This window comes from Camelus dromedarius, chromosome 7, assembly GCF_036321535.1.
Source record: "Camelus dromedarius isolate mCamDro1 chromosome 7, mCamDro1.pat, whole genome shotgun sequence".
Classification (NCBI taxonomy): domain Eukaryota; kingdom Metazoa; phylum Chordata; class Mammalia; order Artiodactyla; family Camelidae; genus Camelus; species Camelus dromedarius.
In genome coordinates, this window is record NC_087442.1 from 64,994,476 (window position 1) to 65,019,100 (window position 24,625).

The 24,625-nt window shown below is 35.7% G+C and overlaps 1 protein-coding gene across 1 annotated transcript in view; it reads right to left on the reverse strand.

The window, feature by feature from the left end:
* Nucleotides 1-408: 408 nt before the first annotated feature.
* ZNF804B (zinc finger protein 804B) overlaps nucleotides 409-24,625 on the reverse strand; it is a 451,467-nt gene continuing 427,250 nt past the window's right edge. The window contains exons 3-4 of the mRNA XM_010978012.3: nucleotides 11,199-11,329; nucleotides 409-4,758 (exon numbers count right to left, since the gene is read on the reverse strand). Of these exons, the coding sequence (XP_010976314.2) occupies nucleotides 1,104-4,758; nucleotides 11,199-11,329 (3,786 nt within the window). The 3' untranslated portion in view covers nucleotides 409-1,103. The remainder of the gene's footprint in view (nucleotides 4,759-11,198; nucleotides 11,330-24,625) is intronic.

Here is a 24,625-nt window from a genome sequence, read left to right on the forward strand (position 1 = left end):
GCAAATTCTGTGGACCCAAAAGTATTTTGAACGAATGTTTAAAATCATTTGAAAAATTACATGAATGGCGATAATATCCATCATTATTCACTGTATTCTATAAATATCTAGTACAATTGAATAAACTACACCAAATACTTTTTAAGATCTTTTTTTCAATAAATGTCATGTAGAATTTAAGACACTTCCAAAACTTTACCTCTCCAGTTATACATATATTAGCTGAACACAGTAAGATTTCTGAGCAGAATAAAGAAAATTTAGTATTTTAGTATCTGAAATATTTAGAAGTTTGACCAATATATTCAAAACATTGAGTATATTTTATTTTTATTTTGCATGATCAAATACTAATGATACCTTCTCTATATTTTTTATACAAAAATTGAACATTCTTAATTTCAGGTACTGGGGATTATTACAATTACAAAATTCTCTTGACATAAAAGTGTGTGAAACGAAGATTAAACCAATTTTTCACAGAAACTCAACAATACAATCTGCATAAGATTGTTTTGCATTGAAGAGTAGTTTTCATTCTGAATTAGTCAGAAAATTTCTTGCCGTCTCATATTTCCTATGAAAATATAGTTTATGTTGATTGAAAACTAGTCAACAGCTAACCATAAGAACCAATTTTAATACATGATTAGTTTGTTTCACTGACCTTTTGTTATTATCTGATAAATAAAACCAAATGTGCATTCACTCATTCATTCATTCATTCATTCATTCACCAAACACCTAAAACATAGGGTATTATGTTCCATTTAATTTTCTTTGAGATATCAATGATCTGTCTAAATGTTTTCTATTTTTATATTATATGAGAACTCATCTAAAACAGACCTTTAACATGTTTCCCTCTACCTTTCCATAAAATTACTTTAAATTTGTCCTATTATTTTCACAAATTAAAATAAATTCTTAAAATGTTTCTATTTCAGTATTCGCAATTCAGTTCATATTTCTCTATTGGTCACATTTGGAATTGGCACCACTCTTTTAAATCTTCTAGTAATCAGACAGACAACTTGAGATATATCATTTTGTAGGCAGCGACAATTTGTGTTATTTATCCACAAGAGGGGCTTTACGACCTATTAGTTTAAGTGAGCTGACACATTTAAGGCCTCTTTCACTCCATTTAACTGTTGCATCTGACTGGAGCAGGAATGATGGCGAAGATCTTGACCTTGGAACACTGGTTGAATTAAAGGATTCAAGTGGATGATAGAAGCAGTAGCTGGGTTAAAGTGAGGGCTAAACAAGGTGGGGATAAACGCTGCAGGGGGCAAGGGCTGGAGAGTTATGTGAGATGGGTGGAAGGGGGCAGCAGTGACTAAATGCAGGGGATGACCCGCTAAGAAAGTGGGGTGTGCAGGGATGATAGTGGGCGTCAGAGGTGAAAATGGGAATGGATTAAAATGTGGCTGCGAAAGAGGATGTAGATGAGCTATAGGGAGGTGACTGCTATGGGAATTTAGGGAAGCAGAAACAAAACGCTGCAGGAACGTGTGGTGGATGGTGGTGATAGACGCATGCTGGTGAATTGGAACTGTCTGCACAGCTGAAGCCGGAGAAAAGGCAGTTGGCCCTGCAGCGGGCAAAACTCGAAGATGCTTTGATAGGAGCTGTTTCTGCACGTGCTGCTGGGCTTGTAGCTGGAGGAGCTTGTATTTATCCATTTCATCAGGAGAAAATGTTATGGGCTGTTGAATTAAAGGTGGGGAGAGAGATTTACGACACACTTCTAATTCATCAGCTACTTTGTCATGCTTCTGCATAGTTCTGTCATAGTAAGAGCTGATATTCCCCTCTACATGATTCATATGCATGCTTACATCGTGTAAGTCTAGATTTATTTGGTCCTCTTTGGTCTCTGTTGAATCAGTAACACCAATATGTCTATTCGATGGAAAAGCACCAGGGAAATCATTTGATACTGGGTCACAGCTTTGAATAAAAGGTTGGACCTCACTAATTAAACATTTTGATTGTTCTTTTGTCATTGGGTTCTTTTTCATGTTTGGTGACTGAGACTCAGCTACTATGTGAATGATACTTTTTGAAAGATAACGATCACAATCAGTGTCTGCTAAAACAGTGAAATTATTTGTCTGTGAACTTTCAACTCTGACTTTCTCAATAGTTCTTTGTGTTGCACTGCCTTCTTCATTTCTTCTTCTTCTTGGGTTCTGTATTTTTTCAGACAAAGGCAATGCTAGTCTGGTACAGCCCGGTGGTGTAAACTGAAGTGTGCATTCGATTTGTGAATGAGCCTCTGATTGATTTTTACAACAGTCTGAAGAGACCTCAAAATCAGTTGCTCGTTCCTGGCATTTCTTGGCTTGTACTCTTTCCAATAGGCTCTTGGCTGTCAGGGCGGTCCTCTCTCCTCCTACAGCATTCAGCTCTGTGGTTTCTAAAGAGCGGTTAGAGGAGTTCCTTAGAAGACGGCTGCGATTCCCGGAGTCACACTGCATGGGCTTTACTTTTCCCAGATCACAAACAAGAGGACTGTCCAAAGACTGTTGACTTCTTTCACCTTTATTTAAGTGAGACATTTTCTCTCTTGAGTAAGAGCCCAATCTGCTGTGCTGAGGTGCCTGGCAATGAGGTGGGTTTTCACTGTTTCCAGCACCGGAAACCTGTGCGCTGGAATCACAGTGGATGGTTCTCTTGGATTGTGGCCCTAGACCCTGCTGATTTTTGCCCAGTTTATATTTTTCTCTGCAGTGACCATATCCATGTTTTGATTTTTTTTCATTTTTAACTGATTCCCACAATTCGCAGCTCCTAGCTCCTTGGGTTTCAGACTGTGGGGACTCGCTCGTTGCCAGCTCATCAGACAAGCAGAGACAGCTGTGCTTTCGACGTTTCCTTTTGTGCCTTTCAACTGAGTTGTATTCTCTTTTACAAAAGCAGAGCAAATTCCCTCTGCCGTGACCACCGGACCTATGATTTGAACAAGTACTTCTCAAGCTGGATGTCCTGCCAGGGGATGTGTCTGAAGGGCTAGAACGTTTATTCAGAGACAACTTTGGGGAACTTCTCTTGTAATTTCCTCTTCCACAACCAGAAACACTGCTGGTCACGCCAATTCGGTCACTATTCAAAATTATGCCGAGGTCCTTCTCATGGTCACTGTGGCCCCTTAGAGGGTAAGGGCTAGAATTCCAGGTGGACGGATTCTCATCTTCAAAATCTAAATGAAGATCACTGGAAATCAGCGTATGCTTTTTAGTCCTAGAGACACAAGGAGAACAAGATAGGCCCTCATTTGCATCGTTTAGAGTTACCCTTTGGCAGCTTTGCAAATGGGTCCTGGAAGGTTCCTTAAGTTCCTTATCACTATCATTACTGTTTCTTACACAGTTCTTTAGAGAGAGATCTAGGTAAGCAGGCACTTTAGGATTTTTCATTTCCAAATCGCTTGCACTAAAATTATTTTCATTCATATCTGGCTCAGCACTGTTGTAGCCCAAATTATATTTTCTCTGGAAATTTTCCCAATCTGGATTGGCTAGTGTCATCTTTGGTTTCAGAGACTTATTATCTTCTTGGATCAATTTTTGTTGGTCTTCGATTAAACCTGAGACTTGGTTCTCTAGCATAGTCGGCATTTCCGAGGACTCTTTCAGCAATTCTGTTCTGAAGTCCTCCGGATCGTCGCCATCACTCCTGTTTCGAGAAAGCTTAAAATCAAAATATAATGGGTTGCAGCCATAAGAGATACAGGGCTCTGTTTTTGTAAAGAGAAGCAGTTCCGTAGGCCATTGGAGAATGGTGTGGCCATCTTTGCTTTGGACGTGGAGAAAAGGCAGTGGTTTGGACTTCACATCATGCGGACACGCTTCTCTTACAAGCCTTTGTACACTTCTGCTAACTCTTTCTGTTTTATCTAATACTTTTTCTCTCTTCTCTTTTCGATTCAGATGCAATGCACTGCTTTGTTCACTTGGCTCTCGTGATGGAAACTCATCCACACATTCAAATATCCTGGCATTACTGTGCTTGTAAATGTTCAGTAAGCTGGAGGAAACATTTCCTTGGCATGAGTGATTAATGCAGTGTTCTGAAGTGTTCTTCGATGTATCTCTGATTTCTTTTGTTCTGCTGGAAGGAGTAAAATCCACATCCGAAAGACGAATGTTAGCTTTATTGAATGAAGCATGAATGTCAATCGAATCTTCTAGTGTTTCATCAACAGAGTCATTTTTGTGCCGCAAAATCTGAGAGCTTATGGTGAAGGTATTGTGTACAACACTTTCCAGATGGCTTGGTGAGATGTTTCTATCTTTTTCCTTAGAGAGGCGTGTCTCTTCATTTGCAAACCTGCAGCACGTGCACTTCTCTGCAGTTTGTTTTGTTTTATAGATGGGCGACTTGTTACAGTCGTGGCTTTCTTCTGTGTTCTCACTGAAAACTGATGCTGAAGATTCTAATTTCAGATGCACTTTTTTGGAGAAAGAAAATGATACTCCGGTCCTGTGATTTGCACCGCTGAGATCTGAGGATGTTTGTGGTACCCGATTTCCAAACAAATAACGTCTGTCCGTTTGTAGCTGGTGTCGATTTGGAGTGGTGGACCATTGTTTATCGGAAATGCTTCTGGAGAGATTCTTTCCTTTAAGGAGAAGTGCGCTCTTCATGCATGATATCTTTCTGCCATTCTTCACGGGGAAAATTCCTTGCTGGAGTTGCTTTTCTATGGCTATCCTGGGGGCTTTGTATGCTGGTCCACTTCCAGAAATACTGTAAATACAATAAACATTTAAATGATTAAGATGTCAGATTTGGAATCTTATCTATATGTGAACATTTCATAGTTTTTCTATGATGGGTTCTGTTACTATTTATGAACCATGTCTACTGTGATGTAACCATTTCACTGTGCTTATGTAACTCAGTATACTTATGTTTTACAGTGGCTATTCTAAAATGCATCTTTAAGTGGATTCTTTTGAGATTAACAAAAACCAATAGCAGGTGAATATCTTATGCAAGTGCTGCAAAAGAAAATAAAGTATTGTATTTACATTACAATACATCCTTCAGAACCTATTAAGTCTTTAGAATATAGATTTAACATTCTTTTGTAAAGGGTTTTCCAATCAGTGTCTTCATTTAAATAGGAAATTAAATGGAATTAAAAGTCACTTCCAAAGTATAAACATAATCTTTTACTTGCTTTTTTGTTTAAAGTTCTAGCATTTTATAAGTTTTGTTTCCTCAGTTTTAAAACTCCTTCCTGTTTGTGTCTCTTTGAAGTGGTGGTTAGTTCTTTATTTATGACATGTCACTAATAAGACTAATTATAATAGAGTAATACACACAAGCCGTCTCAATCTTCAGAATCCGATTAGTCTGAAATCTTCTTTTAGCTTCTTACTCACCAAAATATTTTCCTTCTGCCTTTTTCGCATATATGTTTTATCTTTTAACAGATTTTAAAGATTATTCATTCTGCTGAGCTTAATTAGTAATTCAATCAGAAAACTGGAAACAGCAGTACATGTAAGGGAGGACACTCTTTAGATTAAAATTATCTCTAATCTTCTACCTATAAAATCCCTACTACAAAACAAACCTTATTGAAGGGAAGGTGATACAAATCACATCATTTATCTGATCATTTGCTCTGAGCTGACTTTCTTTTCTTTTCTTTCTTTTTTTTTGTCCATATTCTTTGATGTGTTTTTGTTTGCTTTTTTCTATTTTAGATTTTTATATCATTTGTTAAATAATACTAAACCAACTGATTTTTTTTCCACATGTAGCTTAAATTCTAATGGGGAGGCACATGAAAAAATGCTCAATACTGCTAATTATCAGAGAAATGCAAATTAAAACTACAATGAGGTATTACCTCACATCAGTCAGAATGCCATCATTAAAAAGTCCACAAATGATAAATTCTGGACAGGGTGTGGATAAAAGGGAACGCTCCTACATTGCTGGTGGGAATTTAGTTTGGTGCAGCCATTATGGAAAACACTACAGAGATTCCTCAAAAGACTAAAAATGCACTTACCATATAATCCAGCAATCTCAATCCTGGGCATATATCCAGAGGGAACCTTAATTCAAAAAGATGCATGCACCCCAATGCTCATTGCAGCACTATGTACAATAGCCAAGACATGGAAGCAACCTAGATGTCTGTTGACAGATGTCCACTGACAGAGGATTAGATAAAGAAGTTGTATATTTATACAATGGAATAGTATGCAGCCATAAAAAAGAATAAAATAATGCCATTTGCAGAAACATGGATGTCCCTGGAGAATGTCATTCTAAGTGATGTGAGCCAGAAAGAGAAAGAAAAATACCATATGATATCACTCATACATGGAATCTAAAAAAAAGACAAATGAATTTATTTACAAAACAGAAACAGACTCACAGATACAGAAAACAAACTTATGGTTACCAGGGAGGGAAGGGGGTGGAAAGGGATAAATTGGGAGTTCACGATTTGCAGATACTAACTACTATATATAAAACAGATACTGAAGTTTATACTGTATAGCACACAGAACTATATTCAATATCTTGTAGTAACTTGTGAAAAAGAATATGAAAACGAATACATGTATGTTAATGTATGACTGAAGCATTGTGCTGTACACCAGAAATTGACACAACATTGTAAATTGACTATACTTCAATAAAATATATATATTTATATATTATATATATATTATATGTAATCCTTTCTGAGCCCTTGGTCTGAGAAATTCTTTTTTAACTGCCTTCACTTCTAACTATTCAGCCAACTATCACAGAACTTTGATGCCATATTCCTTTTGTCCATCAAATTTCATGTGCTTTGCATCACTGTCTTTGTATGTTTAATATTACAGAGACATATTTAATTAGCCTCCTTGTATTCATATTGAAACAAATCTACTTGTGCATTTGTATGATTTTATAAATTTTCCTTTTTATTTATATGCTTTGTTATATTTATTACATCCAGTAAATTATGTGTATGTAAAAGATAATTTACTTATATAATACATAATTACATATATAACATTTTACCAGACCATTGTTACAGATTGATTTCTTCTGCTTAATTTTTTCTGGGCACTTTCAATTCAACTTCAGTTCAGAGACACTTTCTTCTCTGATTTCTCTGATTATTGCTTCTTTCCTGTTCTAGTTTCTTATCCTGAAATTTATATATTAAATTTATTTGCTCTCCTGAATATACATTTACAGTCTTATCATTTATCTTAGTACTATAGTATCTCCAGTCTTTTGTTCTAGCTCAGAAAAAAATTTCATTTTTAATTTCTATTTTACTGACTCAATTTTGACAAGGTCCATTCTGTTTACCACACCCTCATGGATTTTAATTTATAAACAGTAATTTTAGCCACCAGTCTTTAATAATTTTAGATTGTCCTCTCTCCATGAATAATGCCTGTAGCTTTAGAGTTGTCCTGTTTCCTTGAATCTTGTGGAAAATTAAACTTAGAAAAAATTTTGAAGTGTATTCTGTTTCTTACTGTTACTCTTTCCTAGTGAAAACTTTCCTATTACTCATCACAATAATCTCTGCTTTTGAATCATTTTGATATTCTTTAGAGAGAGCATTTAGGCATATTTAATGTAAGGAAAGGAGAGGAACACTCCAAGATGGTGTACAGATTACTAGATATTTCTTTCAAAAATAAAGGAAAATAGAAAGCCTAGAGGTTTACTACAGTTATCAGTCTTTTAAAAAAGTGCCTGCAGCCTGGGAATAAAAGTATAAGGTTCAGAAACCTCTGCAGCACTGAATTTTGCCTCAGTGCCAAAGCGATTCTTTTCCATATTTGTAGAGTAAGAAGGAGCAATGCATCTGTATTAAGTTACCTTCTCCAGGAACTTCAATCAATCTGATATCATCTGCATCAAATTTAGCAAAAACTATTTCAAAAGTCTGGTTGTATGTGTATTACCATTCTACTCTTCCTGGTTCCATTATGAGGCAGATATTTGATTATTTTTATGTTCTCTCTACTTTTTTCCTTAATAACATTGTCATTTATTATCCTGGCACTATTTTGTGCGTTTTCTTGCTTTGATTTATGTTAGTCTAAATATTCTTTTCTGTATTGCTGTTTTATTTTACCATTTATCTTCCTAATATGTATAAGCTTCTACCTTTCATATTCTTTCAAATATTTCCAAACCTCTTTGCTCTTATGGTTTCTATAATACATTTTGCTCTTCTTGTATTTAGTTTTTGCTCACATGTTTCAACTCAATCTACATTTATGATTTTTTTTTACAAGTTTAACATTTCATCCTCATTATTAATATTTTATACCTCATGCTTATGCTTTAAACTTTTTATCTCTTTGTTTTATAAATTTTAATTTTCCCGATCTTAAATCTAATTTCTTTTTATTATTTTTGAAAATTCTAGTTTTCTATCTTTGTGGTATTTTAAATTCTATTATGTTAACACAAGTTTATGCCTTATAACGTAACTAAAGGTTTACTTTCTACAGTCATATCCTCATTTATGATTTCATTCCCTCCTCTAGGACATTCTTTAGCTTCTTTCTGTATTTTTTACCTAATTATTTTTATTTATAATTAAAAAATGACATTCGTTAGCCTTTTAGTTCTTATTAATGGATTGTCCATTCCAATGGTTCTAAAAAAATTCTAATTCGTGGTAACTCAATTTAATTCTCTCTTGTGCAAGAAGTATACTTTCCAAATGGGAATCAAAGCATATCAAAAACATGATACAATTTTCTAACAGCCCACATTATCCAGCTCTTATATAAGGAAGTTCATATTCTCAGAATCAGTGGTCCCAAAATTTTTAAAATTTGAAAAAATGTCCATCTCAAGATGCACTACACTAAGACTTACACATAGTAGAAGTTTACAGAGTACATCTCTTCCCTCCCACAGTAAAATAATTGGTTTTGCTGAGGAACCAGGTTAAGCTGAATTACCCAAGAGCTGGCTAAAGTTGACTGCCCTTTATAAGATCCATTAATAATTTCCTGTCATCATTTTTTTTTATCAATCTGATTCAAATATTCTGACTACCAGTAAATTGACCTCTCTCCTCCAGGGGGTCATGGAAGAAGCTTCCTGTTATCTGTATCGTCTTACTCAGAAGCCCTTATTATGAGAATAAAGGACAAAGAAAGGTTATCCAGGGGATAAGTTAAACATGATTTTTTTTTCATTTGTCATTTCAGCTGCCAAAATGAAAATATTTAATGATGCTATTAAGTAACTTCCCTTAGGCCATGAGTTGCTTAAGCAGGGAGGACAATTGTCTGGAGGGCAGATGGTGGGTAATAGAAAAAGAATGAAATAATTTTCCTACTTTCAAGTTCTGAATCTGGAAAACTGAATACCTGCCTATCATTTCCCTGAAAATACGATTAGATCAGGACCTAGAGAGGTCTGTGTCTGATTAGTTAGTAAGAATTCCAGAGGGGCGGCTCAACCCCCAGAGAATATATCTTTTAATTTCTTTTAATTTGGAAAACACTTAATGGGTAGCTCTACAAACATAGAGCTTTTAAACAAAAGCATCATCCCCATCATTGGCATCCTCATCAAGGCTCCTCTGATCTTTTGTCTATTTCTTCCAAAGGAAACTATGGAATGGGTGAGGAGAAATGCAGAAGTGTGATAACTTTCATAGTAACAAAAGAACCAAAGTTATATGTATTAAGGCTACTCAGGTTTTCTGTTTTTGGCCATAGAGAATGTATCTAAAGGGTGTCTTTCTGTGTTAAGGCTTACCTTGTTTTTATAATCTGACTTTTTGCATCTCATAATTAACCAGCCAGGAATGAGCATCCTCCGTCCATTTTCTCCTGTGTGCTACCCTAATAACCATTAGACTTTTCCTCCTCAGTTCTGTTTTGACAAGAACTGTCTGATACCTTATTGACAATGTGTTTGAAAAATGTATTTTAAGATCCTTATTGTACTGGCAGGTACAAAGCTCAGTACCAAATATGTGGCCTGTTTCTATGATTGTATGCTACATAAGAGCATGCATTTCTGTATTAACCTCACCTCTGAGGGTGGGAGTATAGCTTATTGGTAAAGGTCATGCCTAGCATGCATGGGGTCTTGGGTTTAATCCCCAGTACTTTCATTAAAAAAAAAAAAACAAAAACAGAAAAAGAAATAAATGAAATAAACCTCACCTCTGGATACATGGTCTTCCAACCTTTTCTCTTTATATCAAATTTCCCATTTATTTTTAATATGATTATTTTTTGTCTTTTTATAAGCTAATTAAATTATTCTAAGATAATGGTACAAATATATGAATATTTGCAAGCTGAACACTAACTATGCTTTTACTCATAATTGATCCTAAAAAATAAATATTTTCTTAAGAGTAAATATGAGGTCTAACATTTTATGCTACTATCATTGAGTCATTCACTCCCAATCTTATTGTATACTGTTTTTCATTTAAACAATTGGGGCTTAAATTCTGGTATAGAGCAAAAAATTTCACAATTCACCAGGTTGCTGTCAACGACATTAATTAGCTACATTAGTGTTCTACATTATGATTCGTATGAACACAAATCACAGTCTGCAAACTTAATTGAGTTCCAGGTAACAATCTCCTCACTTTGAAACATTCAGCAGTTCCAAGTTTATATAAAACTGCCATTTTTCAGCGACAAGAATGTATTAGTGCAATGCTTGTTATAATTATCAATTTAATTGCACTGCGTGGTAAATTTAACTGCATTAATTACATCTTATTTGTCATCCAGATAGTGATAGTACCATTTATTCTAGATTCAGGTGTGTACAAAGGAATGTACAGAAGATTTATTTCCTCCTCAAAAAGAGGCATTGTTATTTGTGGTTTTTAAAATTATTATTACAAAACTTAAAATAAAGACCTATGTATCTCCATATGAATCAAATGGATAGAATAAATGCTAAAATATTAGAATCATTCTTGGATCACTTCACCAAAGAAAATAGTAAATTAACAATATTGGGGGGGGAAAACAGATGTCAAAGTAATTAATTTACCAATCTTTAATTATTAGGAACATTTGCCTTAAGATATATCTGTTAATTACAATTTGTTTACATTATTACAGTGAACCAAATAAATTTATTACTGAAATTTCCCCAGAAGTTGGAGGGAGTTTTGAACCACCTGAGGCACCTCTAATTCTTACCATTCAGACTGTTGCCTTAACTCAGCCAGTTGATGAAGTCGCTTAAGTGCTTTTTCTTGTTTCTTTTCATCTTTCCAAGACTTGGAAGATACATTTCGAGCAAATTCCCGTTGCTTTAATTCTTTCAGTCTCTGTGGACAAAGAAAAACAGAACGGTGACTATGAATAAGTCATATATATTTTTTCCATCCACAAACTTCCTTATTAAACTTTGTCCCCATTGTAGAGGTGACTTTCTGGATAGGGAGAGTCGAAGCATCTTCTCCATCAATCCTATTCTCTGCTACAAGATAAATTTAGTTGTCAACTGGGTTATTAATCAAAGCTTGTCACAACTGCTACAGAAATGTGCTGCAAAGTTGGACTCCAGTCCTTACCAGGACTGCCCTGGCTGCATAACTCCCATCATGTGTGTGTCTGTGAAACATAAAAAGGGGAAAATGTGTGACATATGAATGGGTATAAGGGGAGAGGAAGTTATAGGATGCACTTTCCTCTACCACTATCCCCAGCCCTCTCACTGTAAAACATACCTACTCTTTTTAAAATTTATTTTCAATTGAAGTATAGTAGTAACCTGTAATGGAAAAGAATGTGAAAAGGAATATATGTATGTATGTGTATGACTGAAAACATACTTACTCTAATTCATGAATATTGGTATGATTAAACACACTGGTTGAAATGAGCTTGTTTCAGTAAAGAACATCTGTTATTGTGAAAGCTTTAGTTCAAAGCTCCAAAAGTAATTTTCAACTCATTTTCATAGCGGAGATATTTAGTCAATGCAGAATTCTATATTGTATCTGGGGGTCTAAAAATGCAGCAGGGATTTAAACTCAGGATAAGGAGGCTTGGCCTGGCTCAGGTTAAACTAAGCTACCACTTCTTTTAATTAATCTTCTCTCTAGAACAATTGGCTTACATGAAGATGGGGTGCTCCTCATTATCTGTTTGGATTTTTCCTTCAGAACCTGTCACTAAGTACACCTAATGATATTGAACACATTGAGAAACAGCCACAATCAAATGAGCATCTTGAAGGTTGGGGCTTAATCCTGAATAAAGAGTATAGTTGAAGACTAGCCTCTCTTAACCCGTATAAAGTGATTTTTAAACTGCCTGAAATCTGTGTCCATTTAATTTGTTTTTATTTCCCACATGAAGTATAAAAAGCTATTTTCCAGGAATGGCAAAAACTACACAGCCACCAAATGAGGTCACAACATTGTAGTAGACTATTTTCTACCCAGAGAACAAGGGCCAAGACCTTTAATGATCATTAGCTTCCTTCTTGAAAGGAAACACGCTCACAGGAGATGGTAGCCAGATAACTGCTTCTAGGCTAAGTATTTAAAGAAGAAGGCAGCATATTTTTTCAGAGAGAGAATAGTCTGAGCACAAAGAACAAGAGTTTCACAGAACTAGGAACAGCCACAGGGAGAACAGTGGAGTCAACATGAATTCAGTTACAGACAGATGCTTCAGAGCCTTTTAAAAAACAGATTTCAAAAAAATTAAAATATGGCCCATATTTTATCAGAAAAAAACAAGCTTCAACAATTCTCAAGAGCGGATACAGCACAGGGTCTAAGCCTTCAAGGTTAGCCTTGCTCAGAAGACAGAGAGGCTTATACAATCCCCATTTCTACTTATCACCCTCCACATACTTCCTCAGCTCCCTGGTGCATAATAATCTAGCTCTTGGGGTGAAGACTTATCTTAAGAGCAAAGACCTTCTGGAAATTGTCCAACATAATTTAAGAGCCCACAAAGAATGCAGTTCAACTGTGTCAAACAGAGGATGGCTACTTTGATATGAGGAGAGGGATTTTTTTTTTAAACTCTCAGTTACTACCAAACATGAAATGCTCTATATTATATTTATTTAATATTTGATACTACAAGTATATAAGTGTGAATAGCCTAGAACAGGAAATTGATTCATTAACTCACAGCATTTGATACTTGACTCATTATTGGAATCTTGTTTGAGACTTCCTGGTATACCTGTTTCTTTCACTGGCCTCCCAGATTCCAGGAAAGCACTTCTATCTTGGAGTTACTGAAACGATTGAGAATTCCGTCCCATTCATCCAACAGCAAATGCTGTTAAGTCCTAGTATGTAATGGGGATATAGCAATGTACAAATCAACTATTTTTCCTTCAAGGGAGACAGACAAATGAACAGGTATTTTACAAGATAGTGTTGAGTTTCTTAACAGGAGTGGACACAAGATGTTTTGGAAGCATAGAGGAAAAGATGAGATAGATTGAACGGGTGGGGATGGAGAAATGCTGTGATGAGGAAGTCAGCAAGGCTAGAATACTTTTAAGGAACACATAGAACTGGAAGAACATATTGAGTCACAGTCTTGGCTTGGTCAATGCTTAGTGCTCAAGATTACACAAAGAAAAACCCTCAGAGATGTGCGGATAATCCCCTAAGGTTTTCAGCATACTGATCAACAGTGTGTGTGTGCATGTGTGTGTGCGCGCGTCCCCGCGCGCGTGCGTGTGTGTGCGCATGCGCGCGTGGAAATTATTCCAGGCCAAGGAAAAAAAACACCTGAAATAACTAAAGGAAACAATGCCTAGCATTCACATACAACCAAAAATAGTGCCTGTTCTTATAAAAAAAAAAGCTGGGAAAGCTTCTGGGGTACTGAGTAGAGAATTCAGAGGTATTTTGTTTCAGTAGAGGATAATCAGCCATAGATCGAACACTACTTTACATTTGCCTAACATGAGAAAAGCAAGAAATAAAAGTACATCTGGTTTCAAGTAACTTAACTGAATTTCCGAACCAAATTCAAGAATATTTATAAAAAAACCAAAAATATTCAATAAACAAGGAAAAATTAATGACACCTAACATCCAATCAAAGATTTTTAGGCATGCAAAGAAGTTAGAAAACACAGCCAAAAATGAGGAAGTCAACCAATCAAAACCAATGCAGAACTCACACAGATGCTAGAATTGGCAGAGAAGTGCATTAAGACAGTTATAACTGTATACCATATGTTCAAAAAGTAGAAAAAAAGACAGTGAAAAATTGTGTGATTGGAGTCCCTGAAGAAGGAGGAGAGAATATCTGCAAATATAATAGGGAAAAATATTCCATAGTTTCTGAAACTCTAAATTCACAGACCACCCCACCACTCCCACAAAACCTCAAGCACAAGAAACATGAAGACAACTACACCAAGGCTCAATATAATCAAATTTTTCAAAATCAGGGAAAAAAGTGGAAATTGTAAAAACACCCAGAGAGAAAAAACGTATTTCTGTACAGAAGAACAAACAACAGGATGGCAGAAGAATCCTCATTGGCAGCAAGCAATTCAGACTATAATGGAGCAAAAGCTTTGAATTTCTGAAAGAAAATTTCAAACTCTTCAAAATAAACTTCTATAGCCAGTAGAAACAGCTTTTAAAAATAAGGTGAAATGGAGATGATTTCATACATTAAAAGCTGAAGGAATTCAACAACAGCACATGCACATGATAAGAAATGTTAAAGAATATAATTGGGCAGAAGGAAAATATTAACAGACAGAAATATATGTCTACACAAAAGAATGAACACCAGAGATAGTAACTACCATGATCAATAAGACATATTTCTCATTATTTAGATGTATTGAGGCTGCTGTACAAAAAAGTATATGTTTTTTGTCTTTTATAACACATTTATAAATAAAATGTTTGACAATGATAGCTTAAAGCCCAGGAGAGGAGAAATGACATATAATGTTGAAAGGTCTTATTCTATATAGGAAATAGTATAATAACAATTAAGGTAGACTGTGGTAAGTTGAAGAAAAGTAGTATACAGCCTACAGCAACCATTTAATTAACAAAACAAAGTGTTTTAGCCAGTAGGACAACAAAGAAGATAAAAGGAAATCACTAAATTTACTCAGCCCAAAAAAATGGACAATGGAAATAAAAATGGATGGGACAATTATAAAACAAATAGCAAGATCACAACAAAATCTTAACATATCATTAATCAAATTAAGTGTAAATGGCCTAAACATTGAAATTAAAAGGCAGAAAACAGAATAAAAAGGCAAGGTCAACTATATATTGACTACAAAAGGAAACTTCAAAATAAAGACAAAATGGGTTAAAAGAAAAAGTTGTAAAAAAAAAAAATAACCATATCAACATCAGTCAGAAAAAAAAAGATGGAGGGGCTTTATTACTAAGAAATAAAATAGATTTTAGAGCAAAGATACATGACTAGGAATAAGAAGGTATTTCATAACAATAATGGAGTAAATTAGTCAAGATAACAAGTAAGCCTAAATGTTTATGCATTTAATAATAGAGCTTCAAAATACACAAAGCAAAAATGGATAAAACAACAAGGAGAAAAAGTTAAATCCACAATTATAATAGGAGTTTTCAATGTCCTGCTACAAACTTGCAAGAAAATGTTAATTGCAAATGAGACAAGAGGGAAGGTGGCAGGGCACAACCATTAAAAGAATGACACAGACATTGAGGATAGGACATAAACTGGTTAGAACCAAGATGGCAGAAGATTCTACTTCCAGTAGACACTGAGCCTCATTATAGGTTCATTGTAATACAGTAGCACGCTAAATGACACACCCATTGGCACCATGATAGTTCTGAAGCCAACCATAAAGGGCAAAAAAGTGGGCAAGGTACCCAATTCCTGGGGATCACCTCCCCTTCCCCCACATAGCTGTAATAATCTCCCTATTTGTTAGCATACAAAATTACCAAGCCCATAAAACTAGGCCCTCACACCCTAGGGCCACTCTCACTTTCTAAGATGATCCCATTGCCTGGGGCACTCTGTCTTCTGAGACAGATCGCATTTTGTCTACGGAATGTGCATCTAATAAATTCTTGCCTTAATTTCTGGACTTCCATGTCTTGTCTCTGAACTCTTTCTGCAATAAGACAAGAACCTATTCACCAGTAACACAAATACCATATTTCTGAAACAGGTTATATCAAGGTGATCATGCCTATTATAAAAGACCCTTCTAAGAGTTGATTTGTCTAAAGAAAAGAGGATTGTTTGATCCTGGAAAGAAAAGGAGGACTTCCAAGAATCCAGAGGTCAAACTTTGCCAGCCTCAATTCATAATTCAGCTTGGGTTTTCACAAGTTTCTCCTTTTCTTCTCCTTTTCTGATAAAAATTCATTTATTTAAGTAATGGCACATACAATAATTATCAATAATCTTACTCAGCTTAAAGGAAAAGCATTTGGGAAAAAACTAAATTTCTGTGAGGGTATATAGTTGGTCAGCTCTTACTGAGAACAGCCCTAGACAAATATATTTCAGAAAAAATTGCTAGTTCACATATTTACAAAGAAATATAGAAGCTCAATAATCAATTGCTTACCTGTAGGAACTCAAGGTGAATGGGCTACAGCAGGTAAGAGGCCGAAGCTCACTGCAAGGGGGAGTAGGGAAGACAGAGTAGTATCTAACAATACAGGGAGTAAAACAGTGTTTGGTTTCCAGAAGTGTTTGGATGGTAGACAGCACCATGTAGAGGCTAAGACAAAGATTCCGAAATCAGTCAGACCTGAGTTTGTGTCTTGTCTAAGTCGTTCACTAGCTCTGCGACTCTAAGAAAGTTACTCTTCCCTAGCTTCAGCTACACTTATAATCTGGTAGCCTATCAGGATTTGCCTCCGAGAGTTCTCGGGATTATTATTTGAGTTGAGAAAGGTAAAAACACGGAGCACGGCACCTGATGTACAGCAAATACCCAATGAGTAGGAGCTATGATCACTTTCACAGGTAAGAAATGGTCAGAATTTAAGGAGCTGAAAAAGGAATAGGATAAGTAAGGATCCCTTGATTTAACTGGCAAAGGGGAGACATCAAGAACCTTTGACTCACATTCTTATTGAAAACAGAATGTTTGGTTTTCATCTGGACAGTTTTACAAGCTCAGTGGGTAGAGCCTTTTCTAAAGGAGAGGACAGAAAAGGGAAGCATACTGGGTACATTCTCACCCTTGTCTTGATTAATTAATTAATGGAAATATTTGTAATTTCTCTAAATCCAACATTATATGTCACCATTTATGATAATTACAAATTTTAGATTAAAGCATGATTTGTTGTCAGACTTTTCTTTGACAAACTTTATTTGAATCTTGCCCTTGGGTATTAATATTATCCAAAATGGAATCCAAACAGGAAAGAAGGTAAAAGAGTAGACTTCTAGTATTTCCTAGAGGGAAATAGGGGCATCTAGTTCATGATTTTCAAAAATATTTATTTTGTTTTTTGAATCACACTTTTTTCTTTAAATAATGGAGGTACTGGGGATTGAACCCAGGACCTTGTGCATGCTAAGCAAGTGCTCTACCACTGAGCTATTATCCCCCCATCTAGTTCATGTCTTTGTATTCACAAGAGGAATTTAAAAGAAATGGCAGAGCAGATGGTCTCCAAGGTCCTGAAAAGAGGCTACCTGTCATGGTGTTTGCCCAGATCAAAAGCAATGCAATAAAGGACTGACACAGAGGTTAAGGTAAAGAAGGAAAAGTAGTCCTCGCATATCTTTTCCAACTTTCACAATGCATTTTATTCTCTCTCAGCAATAAGTTAAATAAGGCTTATGGAGACATACTTACTTAAATGCATTTATGAAGTATTTCAGATTTAATTTTCTTCTCAGGTTCATTTTAAAAGCACAAATTAAGCAATCTTTATTTCCCTACCTGTCAACAAGAATGCTTGGCACAAGCATTGTAAGTAGAACTCAGCTGTGAATAAGTAAATAAAGAGACAAATTGATCAAGTCAGTGAGTCCCTGTGTTTTGAACGGCAACGCTCCCAATATTATTGCTTTGTAGTCAGAACATGCCTGTGAACAGTTTCTGACTCCAGTACCCAGGCTCTGTTCACCTTCAATGAAGCAGAACGCATGTGTGCAATGAATTTACTCAAGCATATCTACTTTTTCCTCTCTTAAGTAGAATAACTTCTTCCATCTCTGTCCTTTCATCCATAGATCGCAGGGTATTTTCTTCAGGGTGGGGCAAAATCCCAATGTACCAGGTCAAAATGATTAACCTCATTTTAGAAATGAAGAAACAAAACACATAGAAAGTTAAGTGACTTGATTCATGTCAAAGAAGAAGCCAAGAAGAGAACTGTGCCTTAAAATGACAACCTACAGAATGGTAGAAAATATTTGCAAAAGATGAAACTGATAAAGGCTTGATTTCCAGAATAAACAGCTCATATGCCTCAATGAGAAAACAAACAAATAACCCAATCCAAAAAATGGGCAGAAGACCTGAACAAGCAATTCTCCAATGAAGACATATGAATGACCAATAGGCACATGAAAAACTGCTCAGTATCACTAATTATCAGAGAAACGCAAATCAAAACTACAATGAGGTATCACTTCACACCAGTCAGAATGGCCATCATTCAAAAGTCCACAAATGATTAACCCTGGAGAGGGTATGGAGAAAAGAGAACCCTCCTACACTGCTGGTGGGAATGCAGTTTGGTGCAGCCACTATGGAAAACAGTGTGGATATTCCTCAAAAGACTAAAAATAGACTTACCATATGACCCCAGTAATCCTGCTCCTGGGCATATATCCAGAAGGAACCCTACTTCAAAAAGACACCTGCACCCCAATGTTCATAGCAGCACTATTTACAACAGCCAAGACATGGAAACAGCCTAAGGGTCCATCGACAGATGACTGGATAAAGAATTTATGGTATATTTATACAATGGAATAATATAGAGCCATAAAAAATGACAACATAATGCCATTTGCAGCAACATGGATGTCCCTGGAGAATGTCATTCTAAGTGAACTAAGCCAGAAAGAGAAAGAAAAATACCATATGATATCACTCATACGTGGAATCTAAAAAAAAAAAAAAAAAAAAAAAAGACAAATGAACTTAAATATAAAACAGAAACAGACTCACACAGACATAGAATACAAACTTGTGGTTGCCGAGGGGAGGAGGGTCGGAAGGGACAGACTGGGAGTTCAAGATTTGTAGACACTGACAGGCATATATAGAATTGATAAACAAGTTTATACTGTACAGCATAGGGATATATATACAAGATCCTGTAGTAGCTCATAGTGAAAAAAATATAAAAATGAATATATGTATGTTCATCTATAACTGAAAAATTGTGCTCTACACTAGAAATTGACACAACATTGTAAACTGACTATAACCCAATTAAAAAAAAGAAACTATATTGACTCTAAAAAATATACAAGAAAAGAACTGTGTCTTGAAAACAGGGTGTCTAATCTTCATTAAAGGAAAAACCAGAAGAGCTTATGTAAAATTCTAGGCATTTATGAGAGTTCCATTTTGTGAAATGAAAAGTCCATCCAGTTCTGAAACACTGTTCAGTATTTTAAAATGTTTTAGACCAAAATGATTTGGAAGACATTTGTAGATCATTAAAAATAATCAAAAACAAGAGTGGATATAACTTGAAAAATATGATCAAGGCCTCAGAATTAAATTATATAAAAAGCATTATTTGTCAAAAGAATTCTCTATGTTGAAATGGGTACTTTCCTTATTTCCTGCTATTTTGCACGTCATTATCTATTCTGTGATCTGGTATCTACACAAACCCAGATAGGGAAATAAACTAAAATATTTTTTAAGGTTTCTCATTTTAGAAGCTGTAGTTTAGGCTACTAACCAGGAGGAGTTCCCTGGAAAGAATGCATCTGAATTTTTTCCCTAGGATGGGATTTCTGGTTCCAAGGACCAATCATGCCACAAGCAAGCTAAGCTAAGAATGAGTGAGAAGAAATGAACCTGGGACTGATACTCTGCCACCATCTTGTTCACAAGTGCTAAGTTAAATACTTTACAACAGAATCTAGAGGATTCTTCCTACATATGCTGGAACAGGAACTGCTGGCCTCCAAATATAATTGCTAACGGTCAGCCAACTGTGCTCTGACAGTTAGAACCTAGAGATGCCTTATTGGGCTCATTTCTGGACTCTAACTGGCTGAGCCTGATGTTCAGGAGAGATACAGCCACGCCTGAAGACACCACTATCTTCGTGCTAGTTTGGGGATGTTTCTAGATTCTAGGACAACCAGAAAATGTAGTTTTTGTGAAAAAAAATTCTTTGTAACTCAGAGTAGTATGGCACCCCTCCGTGGCTTAGGGAGGAGCATATTTTCAGGTGCTTATGGTATGTGCCCCAGCGAACCACCATGCCATCCCCTTCCAAGACCCAGGATCCCTTAAGAAAGTCCACAAGAGGCAAATGGACAGCTCTATTGTTCCCATTATTTCTGAGAAGTTGCCCATGTCCTTCCATCCTCTAGCTTTATGATCAGGATCCAAGTCAGCTGTGATACAAGGCATAGATCTTTATCTGGTTTTAATTGCAAGGTTTACTTATTTTCTGTACCATGGCATAACCAAAGCTACAGTTTGTAGTGCCTTTGTAAGCCATATTAAATCAGGCAAGAATATAGACAATCCTGTATCAACATCAGTATCTCTAGTGACTATTCTTGTGAAATGATTAAGACCATTACAAAGGAAGTGCTTTGGTGGTAAGTAATTGGGAGTTGCTTTTCAGAATCGTTTAGCTGTAGAAGTCAAAGGGCTTTTAATCTCCAGCTTTCTCTATGTATACAGTATGATAAGAACACACCTGCCATGTTAAAAGAATATTAATTCCCATGAAGTGTCTGCAGAGAGAACGTTCAGGTTTGGAGAAATCTACCATTTCTTGAATGAGCAAATGGAAATTCATTAATTAAAGATTATGTCTTGAATAAATATTCATTTTGACTAATACTTGTTTAATGCCTCAGAAAAAAAGAATTTTACATTCTATCACAGTCTAGACCATGGATAATAAGCTCAATGTGAGAAACAGAAGAAAGATGTCAAGACCAGGAAAATCCAGACACTTTATCTTATGCAATAAAGTTTAAAAAGTATGTCCTTAGAAAAAAATGGAAAATGCCAAAATATTTCATACATTCTTTATAGTCTAGTATGTAAATTACTTATAATTTCTCTAAAAACGTGTTATTCATGCCAAAAAAATGTTCAAATAAATTTTACAAATCTCTTTCTGTTAGAAATACTTCCAAGTATCAAAATACAGAGTTAGAATGGTTATCAAAACAGAACTGTTAAGATTTTTCTGTGTTAGGCTAATTTCTACTTCTAACACTCCCAATTACATGTGGACAAGAATAAAGCCTTAAGGGAATCTTTTATACATTTATTTTTAAAGATCAAGAGAATTAATCTCATTCCTTGTGGGAAAGTTTTAGGAAGCAAGTGTTTTTGCACTAGGTCCTGAGTTTGAAAAGGAAATCTTAAGAGAATCCCATGGCCACCCTCTGCCCTCCAGAAGACTGCTTGGTTGCCGTCACGATGCCATCTTTATCTGGCAGGTTATTATCTACTCTGCAGCTTTCTCTCCCAGCTGGGTGACGCCTCCTCCTCTTTCAGTTCATGAAGAAAACTTGACCTAACGCACTCTGACCCAGATCTCTAGCTGTTTGTTTAAGAGCAATTTCTTGTAGTTCAGCATCTTGTAAAACCTAACATTACATTGATTTTTAAAAGCTCTTTCAGTTTCCACTTCATCCTCCCCCTCTTTCAAACCCCAGTTTAGGGTCAGCAATGCCTGCTGAGAATATTGCAGGCAGAAGTATTTAATCTGAACATACCTGCAAACTAAGACTGTCAATGCGGGACAAGTGTTTTTGAGATCTCCTCAATTTCCTACCTAAATGTTGTTTCGAAATAGAATTGTCTTTGAGAAGAAACTATTAAAATAGAGGCAGGAACAAGTGAGAAATTAATGAAATTAGACTTGGGTATAAATTTGAATTTTGGATCATATGAATCATACACTAAATAGAAATGATACTTTAAAGCTAAAGATATCAGTTAGTAATGAGTTGAGCTATGTGTATTCGTAACTTGGCTACAGGGACTTCATCAAATGACGTTTATTTTACTCTTAACCAAGAATCTATATCCAAGCAGACCATGGTACTTATACCTTCTTAAGGAAGTCCACAGCCCATTCTTCTTTCAGCTTTTAGTTTATTCCGATTTTATCCTGTTGGTTGCAATATGCCTGAGAAATAATCAAGTATCAAAACTGCATTCCAAGTAGGACGAAGGAAAAGCTAAGGGCAAAAGCTGACTCTACTATTTTTATCTAAAAGGTAAGTTTTTTGTAAGCTGCACCACATAGGCTTCACTGGAACACCATTGGCTAGAGGGATGTCACATGCTGTTGACATGTAAGTATGGAGTGTGGGAAATTCAGGTTTTAAGCTGGGTGCATGGCCACCCCTCAAATAAATCTGGATTTTGTCAGTATGGTGAGAGGGTGGAGTGGACAGTGAGCAGGTAACCAGCAGTGTCTGCCCTACTGAAGTTGCTAAATGTTGCCAAAAGGGGTACAGTAAGTCTTCAAGCAAGGGCACTGTCTGTTTCAGATGTAAAATTTCTCTCTATAAGCCCCAAGCCATTGGGCTGCAAAGCAAGATAAAGGCAAATTTCCAGATCATTTTACTCCACATCCTTGTAAAGGCCTTAATTAAAAATTACCAATTCTCTCAACAGGATCTGGAATTGGCTGATGGATTTTACTTAGGTAAACAGTGTTCGAATTAGGAGTCAGTAAATGAAAGCCCATGGGTCAAATCTGGCCCTCAGCCTGTTTTTGTTAAAAAAGTATTACTGGAACACAGCCACCCCCATTTGTTTACATCTCATCTCTGGCTACTTTCAAGCTATAATGAGAGAGGTTAAGTCCTTGTAGCAGATCATGTGCCCTGCAAAGTCAAAAATTCTTATTATCTGGCCCTTTCCAGAAGCTTCAGCAACTCTGGTGAGAGAAACAGCCCTGTTCTTATTAGTTCAGGATGAAGGAGGTGTTAGTTCCATATTTACACATCAGAAGGGATATTTTCGCAGAGAGAAATAGCCAGGTCAGGTTAAAAAGTAAAGATCCAGATAGTGGTTGGAGAAAGACGTAATGGTATTTGGAGAAAAATCCAGCTTTATGTAACTGATAGTAATAAATTTGAAACTCCAGAAAGTAGAACTAGTAGTGCTTACGGGATAACTTTTAGTACAGGCACACCTCAGAGATGTTGCTGGTTTGGTTCCAGGCCACCACAATAAACAGAATATCTCAATAAAGAAAGTCTCATGATGTTTTTGCTTTCCCAGTGCATATACAAGTTATGTACACAACCTAGCCTTTCTAAGTGCTAAGTAAAGTTAGCTATTATGATTACTGTAGGTTAATAATAACTATAAGTTAGAGTTTATGTTTGTCACATTATCAAATCATTTAATCAATATTTGAGAATTCCTTAAAACACTGGTTTTATAAATATTAAAATTGCTTAACGGAAAAAAGTTATGTTTACACTACACTGTAGTCTGTTAAGCATGCAATAGCATTATGTCTAAAAATGCATGTATCTTAATTAAAAATACTTTATTGCTAAAAAAAAAAAAATGCTAAACATCATCTGACAATGCAGGGTTGCCACAAACCTTCAATTTGCAAAAAACACAGTCTCTGTGAAGCACAACAAAATGAGGTAGACCCGTATTCCCATTAAGATGTTGACTTAGCTTTAACATTCCCAACTGTCCTGCAGGAAGTCTGAATCAGGCCTGACTCTGATAACAAATCAAGCCCTGAATATTCTCACTGAATAGATCTCCCAGAGCTACTACACACACAGCTAATTTTCAGAACTTAACAGACTGAAGCATCTCATTTCAAGTGTTTCTCTGGCATTGTTCACAGAAAACAACATTGGGTGGATATGATGCTCATGATCTTTTCTATTCTTTGCTGATTGTTGCATGAAGGCACTGCTGAGCAAAGAAATAAGGAAAGCATAGATAGTTAAGTCAAGAGTGTTTGGACATTTCAAGAATAAGGAACATCATTTTCAAGTAACACTAAACAGGCTCACTGGTTTTGTCTGGGAGTGTGTGTGTGTGTATGTGTGTATTTTGCAAGTGAAAAGGGTAAGTAGTCTTCTAAAATACTTTTACTGTTTTTGTTTGTCAAAAGTATAACTCCATTCATTAAATGCATTGTGGGAAACAGCAGAGTTTAGCACAAGAGCTTGGGAAACGAAGGTTATAGCTGAGTAAATATTTGAGAAAAAGTGGATTTTAGGCAAGGCTCTGCAAGCATCTTTTCTTTTAATTTCACACTTGACTTTTTAATCTTCTGAATAAACTCAATTTTTATCTATTTTTAGAGAAATTTATTTTCAAATTTTTCAGTTCCTAGACTACAAAAACAAAGTTTTCTGTAAGTTCACCAGCTATTTTTGCACTAATTAGTGCTTCTTTGAGAAGCAAATAATTTTATTGG